At 37.6% G+C, this 20,720-nt stretch overlaps 3 protein-coding genes across 3 annotated transcripts in view; 1 reads left to right on the top strand and 2 right to left on the bottom strand.

Annotated features, from left to right (window-relative positions):
- Positions 1-6,594, bottom strand: part of LOC139940340 (prominin-1-A-like) — a 42,569-nt gene extending 35,975 nt beyond the window's left edge. Inside the window, exons 1-2 of the mRNA XM_071936554.1 lie at positions 6,364-6,594; positions 3,879-4,158 (exon numbers count right to left, since the gene is read on the bottom strand). Coding sequence (XP_071792655.1) covers positions 3,879-4,116 — 238 coding nt within the window. The 5' untranslated portion in view covers positions 4,117-4,158; positions 6,364-6,594. The remainder of the gene's footprint in view (positions 1-3,878; positions 4,159-6,363) is intronic.
- A 119-nt stretch (positions 6,595-6,713) lies between these two features.
- LOC139940341 (uncharacterized) lies at positions 6,714-18,062 on the top strand. The gene is made up of 12 exons (XM_071936555.1): positions 6,714-6,847; positions 7,701-8,354; positions 8,574-8,823; positions 8,918-9,749; positions 10,457-10,650; positions 11,230-11,345; positions 11,697-11,795; positions 12,100-12,249; positions 12,792-12,910; positions 13,920-14,078; positions 14,738-14,835; positions 16,437-18,062. The coding sequence occupies exons 2-12, from the start codon at positions 7,846-7,848 to the stop codon at positions 16,494-16,496; spliced, it is 2,586 nt and encodes an 861-aa protein (XP_071792656.1). The 5' UTR covers positions 6,714-6,847; positions 7,701-7,845; the 3' UTR covers positions 16,497-18,062.
- On the bottom strand, positions 17,286-20,586 carry LOC139940343 (U6 snRNA-associated Sm-like protein LSm1). The gene is made up of 4 exons (XM_071936556.1): positions 20,420-20,586; positions 19,929-19,997; positions 19,117-19,232; positions 17,286-18,690 (listed from the first exon to the last, which is right to left on the bottom strand). The coding sequence occupies exons 1-4, from the start codon at positions 20,562-20,564 to the stop codon at positions 18,517-18,519; spliced, it is 504 nt and encodes a 167-aa protein (XP_071792657.1). The 5' UTR covers positions 20,565-20,586; the 3' UTR covers positions 17,286-18,516.
- Positions 20,587-20,720: the final 134 nt, after the last annotated feature.

The raw sequence follows: 20,720 nt of genomic DNA, 5'->3' as shown, positions 1-20,720 counted from the left end.
TGGGTAGAAAGATGTTGTAAAAGTAGAATACAATGATCCACACAAACATGCCTCGAAATTGCACGGTTTTCCTTCTACCTCGTCGCCTAACACGGTCGGCCATTTATGGGAGTCAAATTTTTGACTCCCATAAATGGCCGACCGTGTTAGTTCGCACAGTAAAAAGAAAACCATGCAATTTCGAGGCAAAATTGTGTGGATCATTGTATTCTACTTTTAAAACATCTTTCCAACCATATGCATTTCATAAAAAACGGTTACAGACGCTTTTTATAGACCAACTCGTCCGATCCAAGGCAACGTGTTCCTTTAAGGGAGAACGATTACGCCCCGTTGGCTGATAAAAATTACAGACACACAAAGGAATAAATCCCACAACCCTTTTTGTGTCAATGTTTGGGCCCTACCATGGTAACGGCTCAGGTCTTTGACTGTTGTTATAAACTGTTGGCGATCAAGCAAGGGTCTGGTTACAAGCTGTTTTTCCAATAGTTGTCAGACTAGCAGACAAAGCAATTGTTCAGTTATTGGCATACACTTTATACCAAGAATTTCACCTACAAAACAAGTTGATTTAAACTATTCAAAAGGTTAGACTACATTCACAGAGACATCCACTTGGCGTTTCGCCGTGTCATGACATGTGTTTAAAATAAATCCGTAATTCTCGTTAACGAGAATTTATAATGTTTTGCTGTTTTCTCAAAAAGTAAAGCATTTCATGGAATAATATTTCAAGAGAAGTCTTTCACCATTGCCTTCTGTAAACCCTGTAAGTTATTTGTAAATCTGTGAACTTTTTTTTTTTTTTCTGAACCGAAAGGGTCCAATGGCTTTAACGTGAATTGATATCGTTATACTGTTTTATCAAAAAGTAAAGCATTTTATGGAATAATATTTCAAGAGAAGTTTTTCACCATTGCCTTCTGTAAACCCTGCAAGTTATTTGTAAATCTGTGAACTTTTTTTTTTCTGTACCGAAAGGGTCCAATGGCTTTAAAAGGTGAACAAGTTAAACAAGGTCTTGAAGGCTTTTGTTAAATGCTTAGTTGCAGATCATGTCTTTCGAAATGAAGTAACCAGCAACAGGGTTTTGTATTGTCATGGCGACTACTCCTACTTTTCATTCCATTTTCACTCCCACTTTATTCAGCAAAAGGTACACTTAGATCAGGCAGGGAATTTCACTGAATACATGTAGGAAAAGATTATTCAGACAGAAAAGATCCCAAAAAAGGAATTTTAAAAGGCTGTCAAATCCATCCACATTTAGCGGGTGACACCAAGTACTAATTCTGCATGCCTGTGACTTTTGAACTCGACCCCCCCAACCCCCCCCCCCCCCCCAAAAAAAAAATAAATAAATAAATAAAAAGAAGAAGAAGAAAACTACAAAAATACAGAAAGAAACACATATTATTTATAGGCCTACTGTCCAATAATGTTTAACTCATCCTGTATTATCCCCCTGGTAAAATACATTGTAATTACAATCACCTCAGGTGTTGTAGTTACAACCATGACACTTCCAGCAGTCAATATTTGTATAACAGACTGTGCAAGTATCATGTCATGCCTCTAAACTGAACCAAACTTAAAGGCACTGGACAATATTGACAATTACTCAAAATGATTGTTAATAGCATAAAAACTAACTTGATAATGAGCAATGAAGAGCTGCTGATAGTATAAAACATTGTGAGAAACGGCTCCCTCTTAGGCGCCTTGTCAAAACTCCCGAAGCATTCCTCTGCAGATAAGCTGCGGACTGGACGTCAAATACCCCGCTAAGGACCGCAGACAGTCCGCTGAAGAACGACAATGTGCGTTGAAACATGGCAAAATTTAATGAGTTACCGGGCGCTATTGTTGCTACAACAATAAGTCTGATGAATATATCAAGTTGTATTTTCAGGTCATGAATATCAGTGGCTTGGATGTGGACTGGTCGTGCTCTCCCAATAATAATACATCTCAACCCATGAATACCATGGTCCATGAAGTGGACAGGCCGCGAAGACAAGACACTGCACATTGGTAATAAATACGCCGACACCTAAATCTTATTTTTTATAGTTTGGGGCAGTGCGGTTAAAAGGCCGGGCAGCTTCTAAGCACAAAATTATGGCAAAGTAGTTTTTTAGAAAGAGGTAGCTTCTTACAAAGGCTTTTAATATTTGTTTAGGCATCTGAAAGCACACAAATTTGTGCTAACAGGGTGTTTTTTGTTCATTGTCTTGCAACTTCGATGACCAATAAGTCAAATTATCACAGATTGATTATTTTATGCATTATATGTTGGGATACGACAACTGAGAATACTGGTGGTTGACAACCTTTAAGCAGCTCTTGAAAACCTTGTAAGGGATGTTTAGCTGTAACAGGACTACATTTCTTTTGGTGAACACTTTACAGATTTATTTTAAGTGTAATACAAACTCGTTTGATTACCCCATAATGTAAAAATTGTGTAATATAATTATAATAATAATAAACTACATTTATATAGCGCATAATATGAATAAATATCTCTATGCGCTTTACAAAACAACAAACTACAATATAATAAAGCAAGCACTTAACCACAAGAGGAACTGACCCCAGGTTAATTTTCAATTCAATGCTGGGGTGAACAATTTAGTTTGTCTATTATAAACTACACCCTAAAATTTAAAACTGCTATACAAAATCTTTGATCTGAAAAATAGTACGGATACATAAATTCTCGAGGTCAATTTGTACCATTTATTGATTGAAGATCGTTTGTTTTAAATCAACTGTATGAATAAGCATTGTTCCTACCATTGAAGGGTGAAAAGACTTCATGCATACCGTATGCTTATGTCCAAACAAATATCATGAGGAAACGTGTTCAGTGTAAATAAAAGGCCGACTCTCTGTTGATCACCAGAGGTAGTATTCACTTCAAGCTTCAATTTGGAATTTGTACACCATCAGCCGATTTCATGAAACGCTAGGATTAATCCTATCTCGAGTTAGGATGAGTAACCCATCCTAACTCAGAATGGGTTCTAACTTAGGATGGGTTCAATGTTCCCTAACGTCTTTGGATACGGAATTTAACTTCGTCCTATAAGTCCTAAGATTAATCCTAAGTTAGGAAGAGTTTAGTGAAATCGACGGCAGTATCCTAACTTGGTGTGTATCCCCAAAATATGCATAAAATAAAAACATGAGCAAAGTTTGGCTCATTTGATACCAAAGTTGCAAGAAATTAATTGAAAGAACAACTGTACTCTTGATGCGTTGAATTATGGCTTTCATTGCCTGAGAAAGGCTTCGCCTAGGAAGCCTTCAAATTGATCTCGCTCAAAGTCCCCGGAGCGGTTATGCCGAAGCAGCAGGAAGAATAATCCCAAAAGGGAATACATCTGAGAAACACTACTGCAGCAAATTTTGGGGCATAAAAACTGATATTTTAACACAAAATACCTGCATTACTTTAAAGTGAAATTAATATAACTCAAAATGCTTTATACTATTGGGAGTGTATGTATGCTTCTAAACCAATGTTTTGTGTTACCAATACTTCAAGTGATTACCATACAATACATCCCCTTAAAATATATCAGTTTTATTGTACTACTGTAAGCAACTTTCTAAGACACTTTAACTATTCAAAGAAACTATAACATTACAACTTCACAGGCCTGTATGCTTACTTTTTGGAAGGGCAAGGGCACCAAGGCATTTTCTCCTCGGTAAAGGGCACCCCTATGAGGAAACTATACATTTTTCTGTAGCATTTCAAGGGCACAAAGGCATTGGCCAGGGGGCATGGAGGCAATCACCATTGTTGCCTCTGTAAGGAACAGGCCTGACTTCAGTTTTAGAAAGTTTATTTAAAAAGTTCTTACCATAGGGAGGGGGTGCCGGTGAAATTGTGTGCAGGAAACTGTTAAGGAGCCCCCACGTCGAAGGCAATGGAAACCCCCCTTCATCGTACTCTCCGTTGGCATTATATGTGTGGGTGTTCGGTACAGTGTCCAGCGTTAAGTTGCCACCATCGTTGGAGTTTGCAGCGTTTGCTAGGTCAACTCCACATAGAATGACAACAATTGTTGCAACCACGCTTAGTGGCACAGCTGTGGCCATGGTTGTTCGCTACCGAATGACCAGAATCAATGATTATTAAATCTGTAAATTTAAGGAGAAAAACAACAACAAAATTAATTTGTTTTTTAACCCTTTCATTGATGTGTATTAACCACTGTATACTCAGTACTTTTCTGAGTTCTGTGGAAAAATCCACATGCAAATCACTTGGGTGAGTTAGGAACCCACAACCTTTGCATTGCTAGAGCAGATTTCTTCCACTAGACCACCAAGCTAGATGGGAGGCAGTTTGAATCCCAAAATAACAAACAGTTCAAGAACCATGAATAAGGAAATACCCTACAATACTTCTCTTTTATATTAGTGGTGATCAATCTAAAATCACTTGAGGCCAATTTCTCTGTATTCAGTGCCTAAGCTTAAAATCAATCAATGCCATGTCAAACACTTTGAATGTATCATTTCTAATTATCACCCTAGACCACCACAACAAAAATACAAAATTTAAATCCATTTCCGGTTAGACGTCATTACTAAAAAGGGTTGGTAGGTCGGAAAAGTTTTTATAATATTTTATTCTGATACGCTCGGGCGAGTGTGTAAAAATGACTGTCCTTATCCAATTAAAAGGGAATTAAATGTTAAGAACTGGGCGTAAAGTTAGGGATGGTCGGGTAACCAGAACAGAACATTTGTTTTGCCTTATTGTCCACTCTCAGGCCTGTGTATAACATGATTCGTTCTAAAAGAGCAAGGGCACCAAGGCATTTTTCTCCGTGGTAAAGGGCACTCTTTGAGGAAATTGTAAAGGCCACCAATACAATATGACCGGGGGCATGGAGGCAATCGCCTTCGTTCCTTACCTGAAGTATCGAGCATGCACTCTAAAACAAACAATCGATCTCCTGATTTGATTCCCACAACATGTGTTTTTTTTATCCCAGAACGTTCAAACTGTTGAATTGTTTGATTGTATACGTACTAATTTGGGCTAATTGCGTGCATGCGAATAGGCCTACTCTCCCTCGGATCAATCCATCAAACCTGATTTGTTTTCTGGCACCGACTCCGACTGGGCTCCTGTAACCCTCAAGCATAGGTAGAACCCTCCATGCCTCAAGGGTCTCTATCCATACGCTGGGTAAGTCCCATTTTCAGATTTGTCAAATTTTGTTTAATTTATAGTCCCTCCCACACCACCACAATATGTCAATTGGTGTTATAGTGTACTGTTCTTTAGTGTGAGTAACCAAATGATTGTTAAAGTTTACAGAATTAATCATTTTGATGTTCACATCTCTAGTGTGGTGACACACAAATTATGAATCTCTAAAACCCACTGAAGTAGAAATTTTCTACATCATAAATCGACTACAGTAGGCCCTATAACTTTGACTTCCAATTGAGCTCAAGTTTTCACAGGTTTGTTATTTTATGCATGTTGAGATATACCAAGTGGGAAGACTGGTCTTTGACAATTACCAATAGTGTCCAGTGTCTTTAATAACCCACCTTGATGTTGGGCTGTTTTATCATAACTTTTTATGGCTCTCTTTTATATCATCGGCCTTATCTTGTGTTGTGACAAGACCGATGTTAAATTAGACCCATGATAAGTTTAAACAGCCCAACAAGGTGGGCTTAGGGTACTCAGACTTGCTGGAAGTTCACCCTCTGAGTAAATTAAATTCACTTTTGAAAAGTAAAGTCTTTTTGTCTGAACCATGAACCCTCTCAACCTCAGCATTCAGCAACATCAGTATTAATAATTAATAGTATGGATAACTTTCCGTATGGCGCCACCACTTTGTCACTCATTTTGTACACTTAATAAGTATAGAGACCGTCACTTAGAAACAGCCTGCTTAAAAAAAATGCAATAGCACAAAAAAGCGAGGGGAAAAATATATAACAATCTTCAAGGCCAGGGCACTAGACCCACCCAGTAACAGGGGCGATGTACACACCAGTTATTTACTGGGTGGGTCTACAAAAAAAGGGCACCAGTGACCATTATTAAGAAACAGCCTCAGAGATCTTTTGTTAAACTTTCCTTTGGCAAAAGGTTTTCGTTTTTGGTAAATTGAGGGGATGCCTAGACTAGACGATCCCTGTACCGTTCGTCTTTTTGAAACCCGTCTTTCTTCAAGCATTGGCTCCACCACCCCACATCCCCAGTGCACAAAAAAAGTATTTTATTGTCCAGATAAAGATCACGAATTAAAAAATAAAATAAAAAATGCGTTCGTCAACAGATGAAAGTGCTTATTTTCCAAACAAACCTACCTTAGTTTTTAAGCCAACAGATAAAACAAATATCCACGATGAAGTACTTCCGTCGTCGGAAGAGCTAACAATCGAAGTTGTGGAGACTCCTCAGTTAATTATGGTTATTGATTTGTACAACCCCGGCAAAAGAAACGACTCCTTATTCACCTTCCAGCATTTTCGTTGCGTTGCGAAGAGGGGCAGACGACTAACCACACAACAACCACTTCGACACACACGGACGTTCTGCTGCACCTGCTGATGCAATGTGCACCCACCCGCGCGCGCACGCACGGCGCATTGGAGTGTGTGCAAGAAGACGAGAGAGAGGGCGCCATTTAATTATAGAAAGATTGCGAGAGACGGGGAGAGCTAGAAGATGTTTGGTTTGAAATCTGCCTTTATTTGACCTTTATTCTTTAACAGTTCTTGCAGACAATCTCAAAGTGGTGTGAAGAATCCAGAATTTGAGACAAAAAACACCAAAAGTACAAAGTACAAGGTAAGAATTACTAGTTACTACTTTTTATTCAGAATCAGAGAGGTAAACAAATGAAATTGCAGACTCATTTGGCATAATTACAAATACAATGTTAATGTAGTCTCGACAACGTAACCCTTCTCCTTCTAATTTCCGCAACTAACTACAATAGTCGGTTAGTGCATATGGTTAGTAGTTAGAGGAGGTTACATGGCTCAAATTTGCACTGGACCACAGGCCCAAGGAAAAATCTGGAGTATATATTAATAAAACATTATTATAATTTTTTATTAACTAAACTCAAAATGGCCTTAAATCTATTACAGTTACACACAAAATGAGTAATAAAATCTCACTGATGACACTGGGTAATTACTAAATAATAGTAGTATCTTATAAATTAAAAACAAGAATTTTTTTTCTAATTATGACTTTGAGTTGACCCTAACCTGCTAACCGCTGTTCTTATGCCGTAGACAGTGTAGAACTGCAGATTTCAACCTTTTTCAAAAGAGAGTAGGGCCTATAGTTTCTTTTTTAGTGACTGGGTCTTGTACGTATTCAGACCGTCAGACCCTTACTCTATGGTCAGACGATAGCGGGAGTAGGAGTAGGTGATGGCCATCAAATCGAAGAGTTCAACTTGTACTTTAATTATTAATATTATGCATATAATAGGGGTAATCTAGAAAATTACGCCTGTATTCCTCACCACCCTTTTCCTTTTGCAGCATTAATTCCTTGCAAATGGCTTCCTAGATGTACCCCTTGTACCATTTATGTATTTTAATACAAGTATTATTATTAAAATAATAATACACGTAACTGTTAAATAAAATTCTTTTGAAAGTGGTATCTTTCTTTGTTCTTTCAGGAAGTGTAAAGAACTGTAAGATGAGGCTGCCAAAGTCACAAGTTTGCCCGTTTAGCAGTAGCAGTCATGTCTAGTTTATCTACATGTAGATGGTGAGAATACACTGAGGTTGCATTCGCTTGAATGCAACTTATTGATAGGCAACATGGATACCGATTACAGCTGGCTGTTCCCAAAGGGCCGCTTCTCCTATCAGGCTAAGATGTTGGAAACGCAGCTTCTCTATTCCAGAAGCCTTGATGTGCCTCAGGAGATGACGGTCTCATCATCAAGGAGCCACAAGGAATTTCCAAATCACTCCTTGATGGCGATAGCTAAGAGAGAGCTGTACCGACTAGCCAACGATGAAATGGTAACGTCCCCGAAGCAAACCCTTTCAAGAGCCAAGAATTACGAATTTCCAAACCCTGACATTGCACCAGCACCCTTAATAGCCAGAGATCATCAGCTCAACAGTTTGAAGCAAGATCTAGTGATGAAGGAGCGAGAGGCATCTAAGACATTGCTGACCCTTCAGAAGGAATCAATGGAGAGGCTCAAAATAGAGGGGGAGAATGGGAAGTTGGGAAAGCAACTGGAGCAGACGTTGGAGCAGATTGGGCAATTAGAATCTAGGCTCCACCTGAAAGATGAAGAGCTTGCTTCAAAGGAGAGGTGAGTTACGTTACATTTAAGGTACTGTACATGTAGGCTCATACTTTTGTGGGTTGTCTTGGACTCCCAAGTCCTTGAGCACTTTATAATATTTGCTTCTCTCCGCGAACATCTGTCATCCACTATCAAGAACTGAGACGTTAAACAGTGTTACAAATAAAACATAGAATTTAACTTGGCTTGAAAATAATAAGTTATTCCGATGTTTTGTTTCTTCAGGACTATTTCGCAGCTGAATAACTATCTCCAAGATACAGCAGACAAACAGACCAAGGCTCGAGGGGTTCTTAAGGACTACATGGAGGAGCTGATGGAGCGGGCGGAGACGGCAGAGAGTGAGATGGAGACCCTGAAGAGGTCTTTCCATGGAGCAACTCCAGCACCGAGATGTTTGCAGAGGGCTTCCTCACAGTCGGATTGGAAACTGGATAACGGGGACTATGATAGACATACTGGCAACAAATATGAGGTAATCAGGGCCCAGCTTCATAAAGCCTGTAAGCACAAACATTTGCTACCAAGCATGTCATGTTTTTCCTAACTTCATTTTGTTTTCTACACAGTATAACCCTTCCAGCAGACCACACCCAAACGGACTGCAATCGTCCCGAACAGATACCTGGCCTTCCCTGCAGAGTCACCATCCATCTTGGAATTCTCCAAGACCCGAGCTTCCTGAAGAGGTACAAAGACAAAAACGGAGCTCTCCATACAGCGTCCACCCTAACCAACTCGGTAACCCTTCCTTACAAAGGACCGTCCTCAACACACCAAAAAGTCTTCATGTGGATTCTGGTGTGGACTCATATAGCACAGGGAACTGTAGAAGTGATGATCTAAGTAGAGAGTCACAGACTCGCAATCTCATTCCTACCTCGTACATGAATGGGAAGTCACCATCTGAAGATCCAAGAGAGCAGCTGAGTGGCCAATTTCATCTTCCTTTGGATAAATTTCGGAGTGGCGTAAGTTTGTCGTCATCCTTGGTGGATACGCCTGGAAGGTATAGAAGTAGAGACAGTTTAGTTCATGAGCCGGTTATTCAGCCGTCAGCGAATGCCAGTCTACAAGAGTTGAACCCCACCCACAACAGAAACAGTGGTCCCATAAGTGACAGACCGTGGGACCTGAATTTCCTGAATGGCGTCATGGCAGATGTGCTGGAAAAGCGAGAGTTTCAGAACCATCCGCCAGTGAACAAGTCCAACGGAGGAACCATTGAAAGGGGCCAATCAAATAGTGGCTTCCTTCACGCCAGCCAATTGCGTTCTTCGGCTCAAGGATACAAATCAATGGAGGATGCTCATTGGTCAAGTAGTGATTATGATGAGGATGAGGAGACAGAGTTAGATTCTGAGGTTGACCAATCAACGATGAGGAAAACCAGGCAATCAGGTACTTTCCCAATTATAGTTTTTCATTTAAAAGTCTGGTCAAATTTCAATCATTCTTTGACTGAATGTTAGTCCCAGAATTTACCAGAAATTAAACATGCCTGGAAATACATTCATTTCAATTCAATTCAACTTTTATGGTCCAACCATGGAGGAAATTTACTATACATACATGCAACACAGGAAAAAAATTAATAACACACAATTATAAATAAACTACTGGAAATAAACTAGATTAATTAATTAATCATTCAATAATAAAAACTACATAAAAAATCACAAATGAATCATACTGAAACCAACTAAACAACATCTAGGCAGAAATAACGAAAGTAAACAAAGTAGATAAACGCCTGAGGGTGATCATTCATTGAGGAGACGAACAGAGTATGGTATGAAGGAGTTGAGGTACCTGTTTGTTTTGTATCAAGTGACTGCCATCTCCTACCACTTCTTAGTCTGATGGCCCGCATAGTTGCCCTGGTTTTGACCTTGGTGTCCCTTAAAAAAGTTCCCTTTTAAGACTTTCACATTTTCCAAATGGTAGTTCTCTCTGCAAAATGAAAATAGTCTTGCACTTTCAAATGAAACTTCAAGCCTGATTAAACTCAGCATATTTTCTTACATTTTCTGTTTGTGCTTTTTATTGATGTACTAATTGTGCGCCTTCTGGGAAATAAGACCAGTATTATTTGGTTTTGCCCTCAGAAAGTTTTGACTTCAGTAGGATCTCGCCAGAACAGCGCCACCGTATGAAGACGGTTTGGCTGTGCGTTTTCAATTATCTTAACACAGAGACACTCCTCATCTGTGCGCAAGTGTGTCGCGATTGGAGAACACTCACAAGACGTCCTTCATTGTGGCGGACAGTACGACTCTCAAACCAGAAAATTTCATCCAAGGTCAGTAGGAGATCAGGGCCCAATTTCACAAAGAGCTTAGATTGATCTTAACTGTAAATCAATCCAATTTGCTAAGCAACGGGGATATCACTATGGTAATGCTGACAACTCATCATAATGATGCATTTTAGTGCTTTGTTAAATCAAGCAGTGGGCCAAATTTAATATTTCTTAGTAAACATTGCATGAAAATTTTCTGCTCAGCTAAAATAGAATGCTAGTTTGGATTGTAACCTTGTAAGCATGTTTTTTTTATATTATGCTTAGCTACTTTTTGTAATTGGGCCCTGGTCTAATGGCAATGGACGTTACTGCCTACATGTAAATGGACCTTGTCATTGCTTTGGTGCCCTTTGAAGTGTTCAAACGTATTTGTTTATTTCAGTCATAGAGATGCCCTTTACAAAAGGAAAACTGCTCTGGAACCGCTCGATTGTTTTAATCTTGTATAAAAGTACATGTAGTTCTATCCAGTTAGCATGGAGAGCAAAAATGATAAGAGAAACCCAAACAGTAATCGTAGGATTTTTTGGTTCAAGATGTTTGGTTTTAAAACTGCCTTTATTGTATATTTAACAGTTCTTGCAGACAATCTCAAAGTGGTGTGAAGAATTGGAGAACTTGTATCTGGAAGGTTTGAAGCCTCGGAGTAAACAGTCTGGTGAAAGTAGGGCACGATACACCAAGACCACAAGGTAAGATTACTTAATATATTCATAAAAATAACCTTTCACATATTATTTCTTCTTGAACCTTCATGCAAAGCAGGGATGTGATTTCTCTCGCTTTTACCGGAATTCCGGCTTTTTCAACTCAAAAAGTCAACCTAATTGAGTTATTCATGCTAATTAATTATTCATGTTGAGTTTTGCATGCCGAAATGTATTTAATTGGTTTTATGAAAAACGTAAACTATGTATTTCTACATGTAATTAAATTGCCATATTTGATAACGGGCGCCTTCATGGTTAATTAATGCTTGAAATAACATGATTAAATTGCAGATACACAGTCTCAAGAAAGTGTTTTTTGTTTTGTTTTTGTAGGGGTAGTCTGGAGCCGGGATTGGAGTACATATTTCTGACTGCTGGAACCAAACTACGGACTCTCAAGATAGTGGACTGTTCAAACATTCTTACTGAAAGGTAATAGAGTCTCTTTTCTTCAGTTATGTTTTCTTAGTAACACTAACATCTTTTATTTTTCTATTTTGTTGTTATATGTTTGAATAGAAGTTATTTATTCTTTACAGGGTTTTGAACAAAAACAAATTGACTAGAACAAGATTTGAACCAATGACCCCTGCTGACATGCCCGAGCTCTACCAGCCGAGCTATGTCGTCCTATTTTGTCAAAATCTTTGTTCGGGTGCCAGTCAGAAGCCATACGACTGTTAGCTGCAGTAGTTTTGTATAACATTTAAAACAATTTTTTAAATTGCATTTTCAGAAGCCTTTTTCTTGCTAGTTGCTACTGCCGTAGTCTCTACAGTTTGACCTTCATCAGCCAGACTGACCCCATAGGTCATGAGGTCATATGGGCTCTGGGAGCAGGGTGCAGGAACATTGCTTCCCTTAAGATACCGCCCCGTCAGCCATGGTGAGAAGAACAATAGATAGAACCCCCCCCCCCCCCTCTCCAAAAAACAAAAATATATTATAAAATAAATAAACAAAATAAATGAATAAATAAATAAAACAATATCTCAAAAATCATGTATAGACCCCTTTGCAATGGCCTCAAAGGCTACGGTCAGCAGGCCCAAGGTCTGCCATTTGGGGATTAGAATTGCATAAAGATATCATGCACATCATTATGCATGCACTGTGCATGCACTCTGCATGCCCATCCATGAAAATACGCACAATAACTCATGATGAATCAAAAATGACTCTTAAAATAACACAACCAAGATTTTTGATTGGTGACGACGTTCAGAGAATTGTTGTATGGCAGGATTTTGTAGTGTGAGGCAATGTTTGGGGGCAAAATTAAATAACCATTGATAGTTGGGAGACAATTTTCTCACACATACTATTAGCAGTATTTTCAAAGGGAAAGTTACTGGTACCAAATTTATGACTTAGTCCCTACTGAATCATGTCCAAAGGGGTGAACAAATCTTGTTATTATGTTTACAGTCAACAACAACAACGTCTTAGCAACCACTGCCTGCAGATGATTGGACGTTGCTGGCCGCTGCTTTTAGCGCTGAGTGTCGGGGGCAGGAGTATTGATGAGCATGGACTTGTCTCTATTGGTAAGGAGAATTAAAGACAAAGAATACCTTTGTTAAATTCCATATTTTTTAATACACAATCTGAGAAACGTTACTGACAGTAACTCGGATTTAAATTTTAGGGCATAAAACTGATATCTTTTTAAATAACCAAGTTACTTAAATGCGAAATATTCCTTAAAATGCTTTATACTAACTATTGAAAGCTGCTGTACTTTTTTTATTGGCAGTAATTTTAAGAGTGATTACCAGACGCAAATCTTCCCTTCAAAGCTGGGAGTGGGTAGGGAAAGTGTACTTGAAGGAGGGTGATTTGTTTGAGGTTTGTCGTTTTGAATTTGTCTCTGAAAAATTTGTTGAAGCGTCCTGGATGCAGTAGGGCATAGGGGCCTATGTAAAAGACTGAAGATTGAATGTTTTTGTCAAAAAATTACACTTGTGTTGAAACTCAAGCAAATTCTGCACATTTATTGATTAAGCCTTCATTTTACAGATTTAAAAGAAAACAGAAGACAAAAATGATTGATATGCAAATAGGAAACTCTGAAGCTTTTACATAGGTTTGCATACAAACATGGAAGCACCAGACACAGATTCAAAACATGGAGCAAGTTACTGCTGTAGTCCATATACATACGGTATCCATAGCTCTCAGAGTTGGCACAACTTTCCCATCAGACTGCATTACATTAGTATATGAATTAGTGTTATGTTTTGATGCCTTTGAGAAAGACTCTGCTGGTATATAAGCTCAGGATTGTAATCAAAACATTTTCAGCCTTTTAAAAACGTTTTGCGTCTAACTTTGTGGAGTTACCAGTGAGTTATGTGTAGTACAGACAGCTCCTAAGAATGTCAGAGTTAAAGCACTGTAGACTCATTTTATATTAAAGATAAAATGGCTCACTCTGCAAAGACTTAAAAGTTATTTTAAATAAAATGGATTCATTATTATAGTATTTGAGGCGCTATTTTACTACAGGTTTTGTGGTTTTGGATGAACTGTGATACTATTTTTGTCTTGATATAGCACGGAACTGCCCAAGGTTGCAAGTTCTAGAATTGGACCATCTGCCAGAGGTCACAGAGGTCATCGCCATAGCAATGTGTCAAGCTGGACTACGAGGGTTACATACTCTGATCCTAAGAAACACTTTAATCTCCCCTGCTGCAATCCTACAATTCAATGGTACATAGTTCTCAACATTTACAGTATACTCTTTAAATTGTATTAAAAGCCAAGTCACCATGAATACTAAAAGAGTGACCGTGTACATTCCAGTGCATTTCGTGGCAGGCAAGATACTACACTGGTCATATAGGACATTTTTATGTTTTGTATCGGAATTGCCACTCAAAATAAAGGATTATAAGGATAACAGTTGAACCATTTTGGCCTCGAGTAAGGCACTTCATCATAGTTGCTTCTCTCCACTTAGGAGTACAATTGGGTTTCGATGAGAACCTGTGAGGGACTGGCATCCTGTCCAGGGATAAAAGAAATATTCTTAGTCATTTTAATGTCAAAGAAATCGGATGTAAACTCCGTCGTGATGAGCTATATTGGCTCATTACAGACTTTACTACTCATACTACATTTTGAGATGTGCAACCTTTTTTTGTCCCGTCAAAGCTGATACAAATCAGATGGAGCAATCTCTATATTTGTGTTTTCTTCCATTGGGCCACGACAAACTATGCCCACAGAAGATCCAGGCTTTGTAGCTCTTTAGTAAACATATGATGCCACAAAAGTTTATTTTATTTTGTTTTGTTTTTAACAGACACTCTAGGGGTAAGGGTGAGTTGTTGTTTAAGTTATTTATATTTATCTGTTGTTATTTACAGGTGCTTGCCCTCAACTCAAGGCAATCTCAGTGTATTTAAATCCAAACTGTTGCCATGGTGACAACCGTGAATTCCACAACGTGGTTGCACAACTCAGGGTGAGTAATCTATCAGCAGCCATTGAGTAATATTTGACCCTTTCTAAGCACGATTCTACGTCTGTTACTGTCTTTTTCTCTGAAATTCTTGACCGTAAACCATTTCTAAAAATTTAAGAAGTGATTCTTAACACAATGTGGGTCTGTTCTTCCCAGGGTGTACATCGCAGTGGTTAGTTCAGGCCAGGATGACAAATCAAAAGGAAAGGTCACACTTGAAAACATGTTTTCTATTTGTTATTAGTATGTGTTTTGCTTATCTGCTTGTTGTAAGATTTTCCGAGTGTTTCTCTTGTATTTTATTGTCTAGCTGATTTTTTATTTGTGTAAAGCGCTTTGAGGCGTTGCATAAGGCGCTTTATAAATGTTCATTTATTATTATTATTATTATTATTATTATTATTATTTACCAAAACAAAATTATACAGTTGAATTCAATTCAAATTAACTTTTGATTCATCTTCTGTGTTGTCTTTTGATTGTATATCTCATTAAATACCACAAGCTGACCACTAAATAATAATACATTTCACATTCAGCGAGGGAAGAGGGTCACTAGAAAGTTTACTAGGATGTTATTGTCCTGAAATAGCTACACCTACATGTATCTGTACAGGTGTCCTTTGACTAGAGCCCACACTTTACAAAGTCGCCACATCATCAGAGCAAAGGTAGCTTCAATTAGAATTACATAAGAGTGAAGTAGCTGCCCCTCGCCTATGGAATGGGCTCCCGCGGGTCTGCGAGAGGCGATCTCGTTGCCTGTGTTCAAAAGCCTCCTCATGACATTTCTGTTTCCCCACCCATCTTAGTTTGTTTGTTTTTCTTAGTTTAAATGCTTTGTATTATTATTATTATTATTATTATTATTAATGAATGATAAAATGTATCTCTCTTAATTTACCCCTTTAGTCCGAGCTAAACCTTATGCAAAACCACATGCAGGTTAACTAGACTCAAATTTCCCTTTCAAAGTATTAACATATTAAATGGCTTTATAAATCACTCATATGAATTAAACATGGAACATTTTCTGTATCCTGCCACCACTTTTACAGTCTTTTTACAAAGAGGAATATGCCATTTGAGTAAATCAAATACTATTGAATTTCATAACGAATGAAAAAGTGGTGGCAGGATACAGAAACACTTTTCCTAAAAACAGAAAATAAAAAGCAACTTACCGTCTTCCAACTGGCTTTGACCCATCGATGTTGAGTTGCATCTAGTAGCTACAGCTATATACATGTAGCTGAGCTGTGCATTCCATATGAACAAGGAGCATGCTGCCTCACCAAACTCTACGGTGTGTCTGTCTGCACAGATCCTGCCTTCTTATACCATTATCTACTACACACAGAATCACCCATGCATACTTTATTTGCATATAGGGTCAAAGGGAAGTAAATTAGCATACCATGTGCATATATTTGCATACTCAATGATTCTTCTTATGGGGTAAAAGAACGTTATAAAGTTAAACATTGGATGATTACACCTCAGTACATTGGGGTCTTCATCATTTTAAAACATTTTTGTGCCCAGTACAGTTAAACTTAAAAATAATTTGTTTTGCGCTTTTCTCATTTTCTTTTCTTCAGAGGCTGACCAAGAAGCGTGTTCTAAGCGATGTTCTCCATGTGTTTGCTAAGTATAACTGAGGACCAGGAGTGTGATTTTCAGGAAGGTCGCCGATAACAGGTTTTTCCGTTGATATATCTCAGCTTTCAGATGTTGTTGAAAGAAGCTTCACCAGTCCGTGGTTTAGTATGACGGGATGGTTCCAAGCATGTAAGGTGAAAAAAACTTTGTTTTTAGTTGGTGCTTTTTAGCAGCCACTTGTTTTGACCAAACTTTCATATATTTATGTTGAAATAATGCTGTAAATCTGTAAATCTCTCAAACATGTCAAATGTAATTTTCCTGTAAATTCTGAGATTCATTTCCACACCGAAAAGAAATAGTAAATCTTCACGATTTGCATACAGCTGTGAAGATGTTTTTTGCTAGAAATGATCTAAAACATTTGTTTCGAGTCCACAAAGCTCTAGTTTACAGAAGTTTGTCCATATTATAGTCGGTGCTTTGTAGTTTATACACATAATAAAATAGTTTTCTAAGCAGGAATTTATGTTCACTTGCGTGGTCTTGTTTTTGTTTTTACACTGTTGATGTATGAATTGTGTATTTTATTTTCAAATAACTTTGTTGATGAATATTTAAGTCAATATTTTAGATATTATAGAATACTATAATATAAATTTTAGATTTATAAAATACTTCCTTGTTGGGATATATATTAATCGAAATTATTTAAAATCATTCCTGCCAATGTACGATTTTTGCAAGAATATATAAATGTATGATCAAATTGATTTATATTAATAAGAGAATGAACAACTATCAAAAATTATATATTTAAAAGATTTAATTTGTATATGTTGCACATAGTAACAATTTTCTTGAAGTGTACACAGTTGAATGGATTTATATTTTTGTGTTTCGATTACTTTAAAACATATTTTGTGGTTTTAATTTATGTTGTACCCCATAAGTTAACTCTCCTTTTCGACTAAAAAATGTACAAAAATCTAATCTTACAAAACTGTCATTAAATTAACCCATCCATGAGGTTCGATGTATTTAATCAGCATCTCAAAATCGGGTGGCCAACGGCCAACATGCTATATGAACAACAAATAGGCCATCCAAATTGCCCGAGTCGCACTAATAAATTGGTTGAAGTGACAATAAGAAACTCATCTGAAGTTAACATAAACCTTGTTTTACATTCTGAGAAGATGTTAGTTATTTCTTTGGCTGCACCAACAGTCCTCTGATAATAAAGTCTAACTCAATACTTGCATCAATTTGAGATTATCGTCATGATTATTTTGTTGTAACAGACAGATACATTGAGCCCTACCCCCATGACCTGAGCAACCAATAACATCGGAGAGTACGAACAGTCAAATATGATGAAAGTTAGACATTATAAGAACAAAATTAAAAAAAATAGAAAATTAAAAACATTTTTAGAAAATTTTATGACAAAATTGAACTGAAAAAATCTTTGATCCCAAATTGCATCAAGCCTCTTGAAGTTATAAATACAAAATAAGCAAGAAGTTTTACAGAACTGCTAGTTCTTTGTCTGGGATAACCTTATCCCATTTGGGTTTTTTAAATCACGAGTTGAGATTGTCTCCCCCTGTGACTAAAAACTTTAAAGTTATATTTCAAAACAATGTAGATGTTACTATCCATGATGAGTCCTTGACCCTGACGGCAAAGGTCAAAGGTCATACCAATAAGCAGTAAGCACCACCTCCACTGGTTCATCTCCTGAACAACTTATTCCTTACATAAAGCAAACTAAAACACATCATTAGCTGTCATGTCACTATTTATGAGATAACAGCATTTTGCTTATTATTTCGTTTGGTCCATTTCCTTCCATCAGAAAATGTTCTCTTTTTCGTTGCATATCAGTCCAGGCCTTCCTAGCGAGCACATACACATCTTCACTGTAACATCTTGTTCTCGCATCGTCAATTTTTACACAATACAGCTCGCCTCAAAGTTCTAGTACTCGACAGTCTTTCCCTGAACACTTCAAAAGTTCAAATCATTTCCTAGCTTAAGATCCGTGCTGAGCAATCTCCTTTCTTGAGAAACATGCTAAGCGAACTCCTCATGTGTTGTGTCTGCATGAGGTTGCAGGCCTCTCTCAAGAAGTTTCTTATTTCTTGATTTCTCTTCTTCTTGTTTCTTCAACTGTTCGGCTCGCTGTGCCTCTAGGATGTCGTCAATGGATACCCGATCCAAAGGGAACTTATCTTCGTTGTCTTTATCCTATATAAATAAATAATCAACAAAATTTAGCATTTTACAAACCAGCAAAGAGATCTTTACTTTACAAAATCCTTGATGAAAACAAAAAATTGGAACTCACTCTCTCTTAGTCTTCGGCAGGAAAGCTCCCTAAACAACTTCAAATCACAACTAAATACTTTTCTTTTTCTCAATACCCAACTCACGGATAACCAGTTTACATCTTCATTTTCTCATTATCTGGCCTGAGAATCAAGTTGACAGATATGACACGTTAAAAAATGGCCATTCTTATTATTCTTATTAAATTTGCAACAGGTAACACATTTTTGTCCTTCAAAGACTAGGTTCTCATGCCCTTGCTGTACATATTGAACATTCCTCCTACATTTCATGAAAAAATATGATTATCATTGTTTTTAATCAAATTGATTTAAGTTGACTCACGATTTCACCAATAAGCATCACATTCTCTCCTCTGACTACAAAGACACCCCTTGGAATATCACCAAACTGCTTGCCGACGTGAATGCGCTCAATAGTCCGATGTAAGACAAGATTTGCTGAGAAAGAAAGCCACAATTTTACTTTCTAATTCAATAAAGCACAACTCTTCAGGTATAAAGCACATTTTAAAAGACAGTACAAACTTATGTGTTAAATATTTAATAAAAAAAATAAATAAATAAATAAATAAAAAAAGCACCACAAATGAGTTTGACAGATGAAAAACTAGGAAGGGACAATTATATTAGGCAGAGTTCTTCAGCTTAGAGTTGAACATTAAAGGTTGGGTGTTGTGGGGAGCTCCATGCAATCATGAAGCGCAAAGCTTGTTCAGTGTATGTTGGCACATCAATTTGGCACATGTGATGATGCCACAACTCTTATTTATTACAGCAAATCATCATTACAAAAAAAGCCAATCAAATTCATCAGTGCCAGTGATTCCTCCATAAGCCAAGCTTACTTCACCAGGCCTTGAACTTCGCTTTTGAAAAGGCGAAGCAGTTTCCATCTGGTAAGGGGTACTTCTATAAATCATAATTGGGGCTTTGCAAAGGGAACCACAATAGTTGCTGCCGGTGCCGTGGGTTATATTTCGGCTCGAACGATTACAAGTTGTAATTAATTTCACAAGAGATATGTATCGATGTTCCGACTAGCATTAAAAAGTAAACAAAGTGATTGGTGAAAGAGGGTATATTTATTGATTATTGATATCAGTTTCACCATTTGCCCATGGTTCAAAGACTCACCAAACTGATCAATGCTGCGGAGAAACCCGATCAAGGTCCTGCCATCTCGTAGCACCACAAGGGTTTTCTCTGAGCAGAAGAAAATTACAATATTATGCCTTGGTTTATAAAATATAAACTAATTAAAGATATTCCCAAATATGACTATATAGACATGTATTTTGTAAACTATTCAAAAACAAAAAAACAAAACAAAGAATCAATCTTGTGCAAAATATGGATGCGAAAATCTCGAGTTAGCGTGCGCAAATCTCAACTTGAGACTCAAGCTGACGAGACATCCTTTAACACTCGAAAGCACTATAAAAATGCTATTTGTTTTTAAGGGGCTCCTATCTATCTAAATACTAATGATTTTGTCTTTTACTTATAGGGAGCTCCTTTCTATCAAACTACTAATGCTAATTTTGTGTTTTTTAGTAATTGGTAAATCAAAATGGTAATGAAGAATGCGCGAACGTTTAGAGTTCATGTGAAATAGCTATACTTACTGTCAATTTCTGCAATAAGACTTGCTGTTCCTGGCAGGGATTCCATAATGATGTTTGAATAAACGGAACGACAAACAAATATAACGCATTTATTCACATTTCCCGAAGAAAATTCTCTAAAACAGTGACAATGCGCTCTCAGCATGCACACATTTTTGTCTGCTGAACTACTGTGGATCCACCTCGTTCGTTAAACTTCTTCCTCTTGAGCGTCGTCCCCCTGCTGCAACAATACACTATGGTGAAATTTACTCACCGCGTTATGGAAGGCCGAAGAGCAGTCACTTAATAGTTTATAGAT

This window comes from Asterias amurensis, chromosome 8 (assembly GCF_032118995.1).
Source record: "Asterias amurensis chromosome 8, ASM3211899v1".
Classification (NCBI taxonomy): domain Eukaryota; kingdom Metazoa; phylum Echinodermata; class Asteroidea; order Forcipulatida; family Asteriidae; genus Asterias; species Asterias amurensis.
The sequence above is the reverse complement of the archived record's forward strand: the minus strand, read 5'-3'. Positions and strand labels throughout refer to the sequence as shown.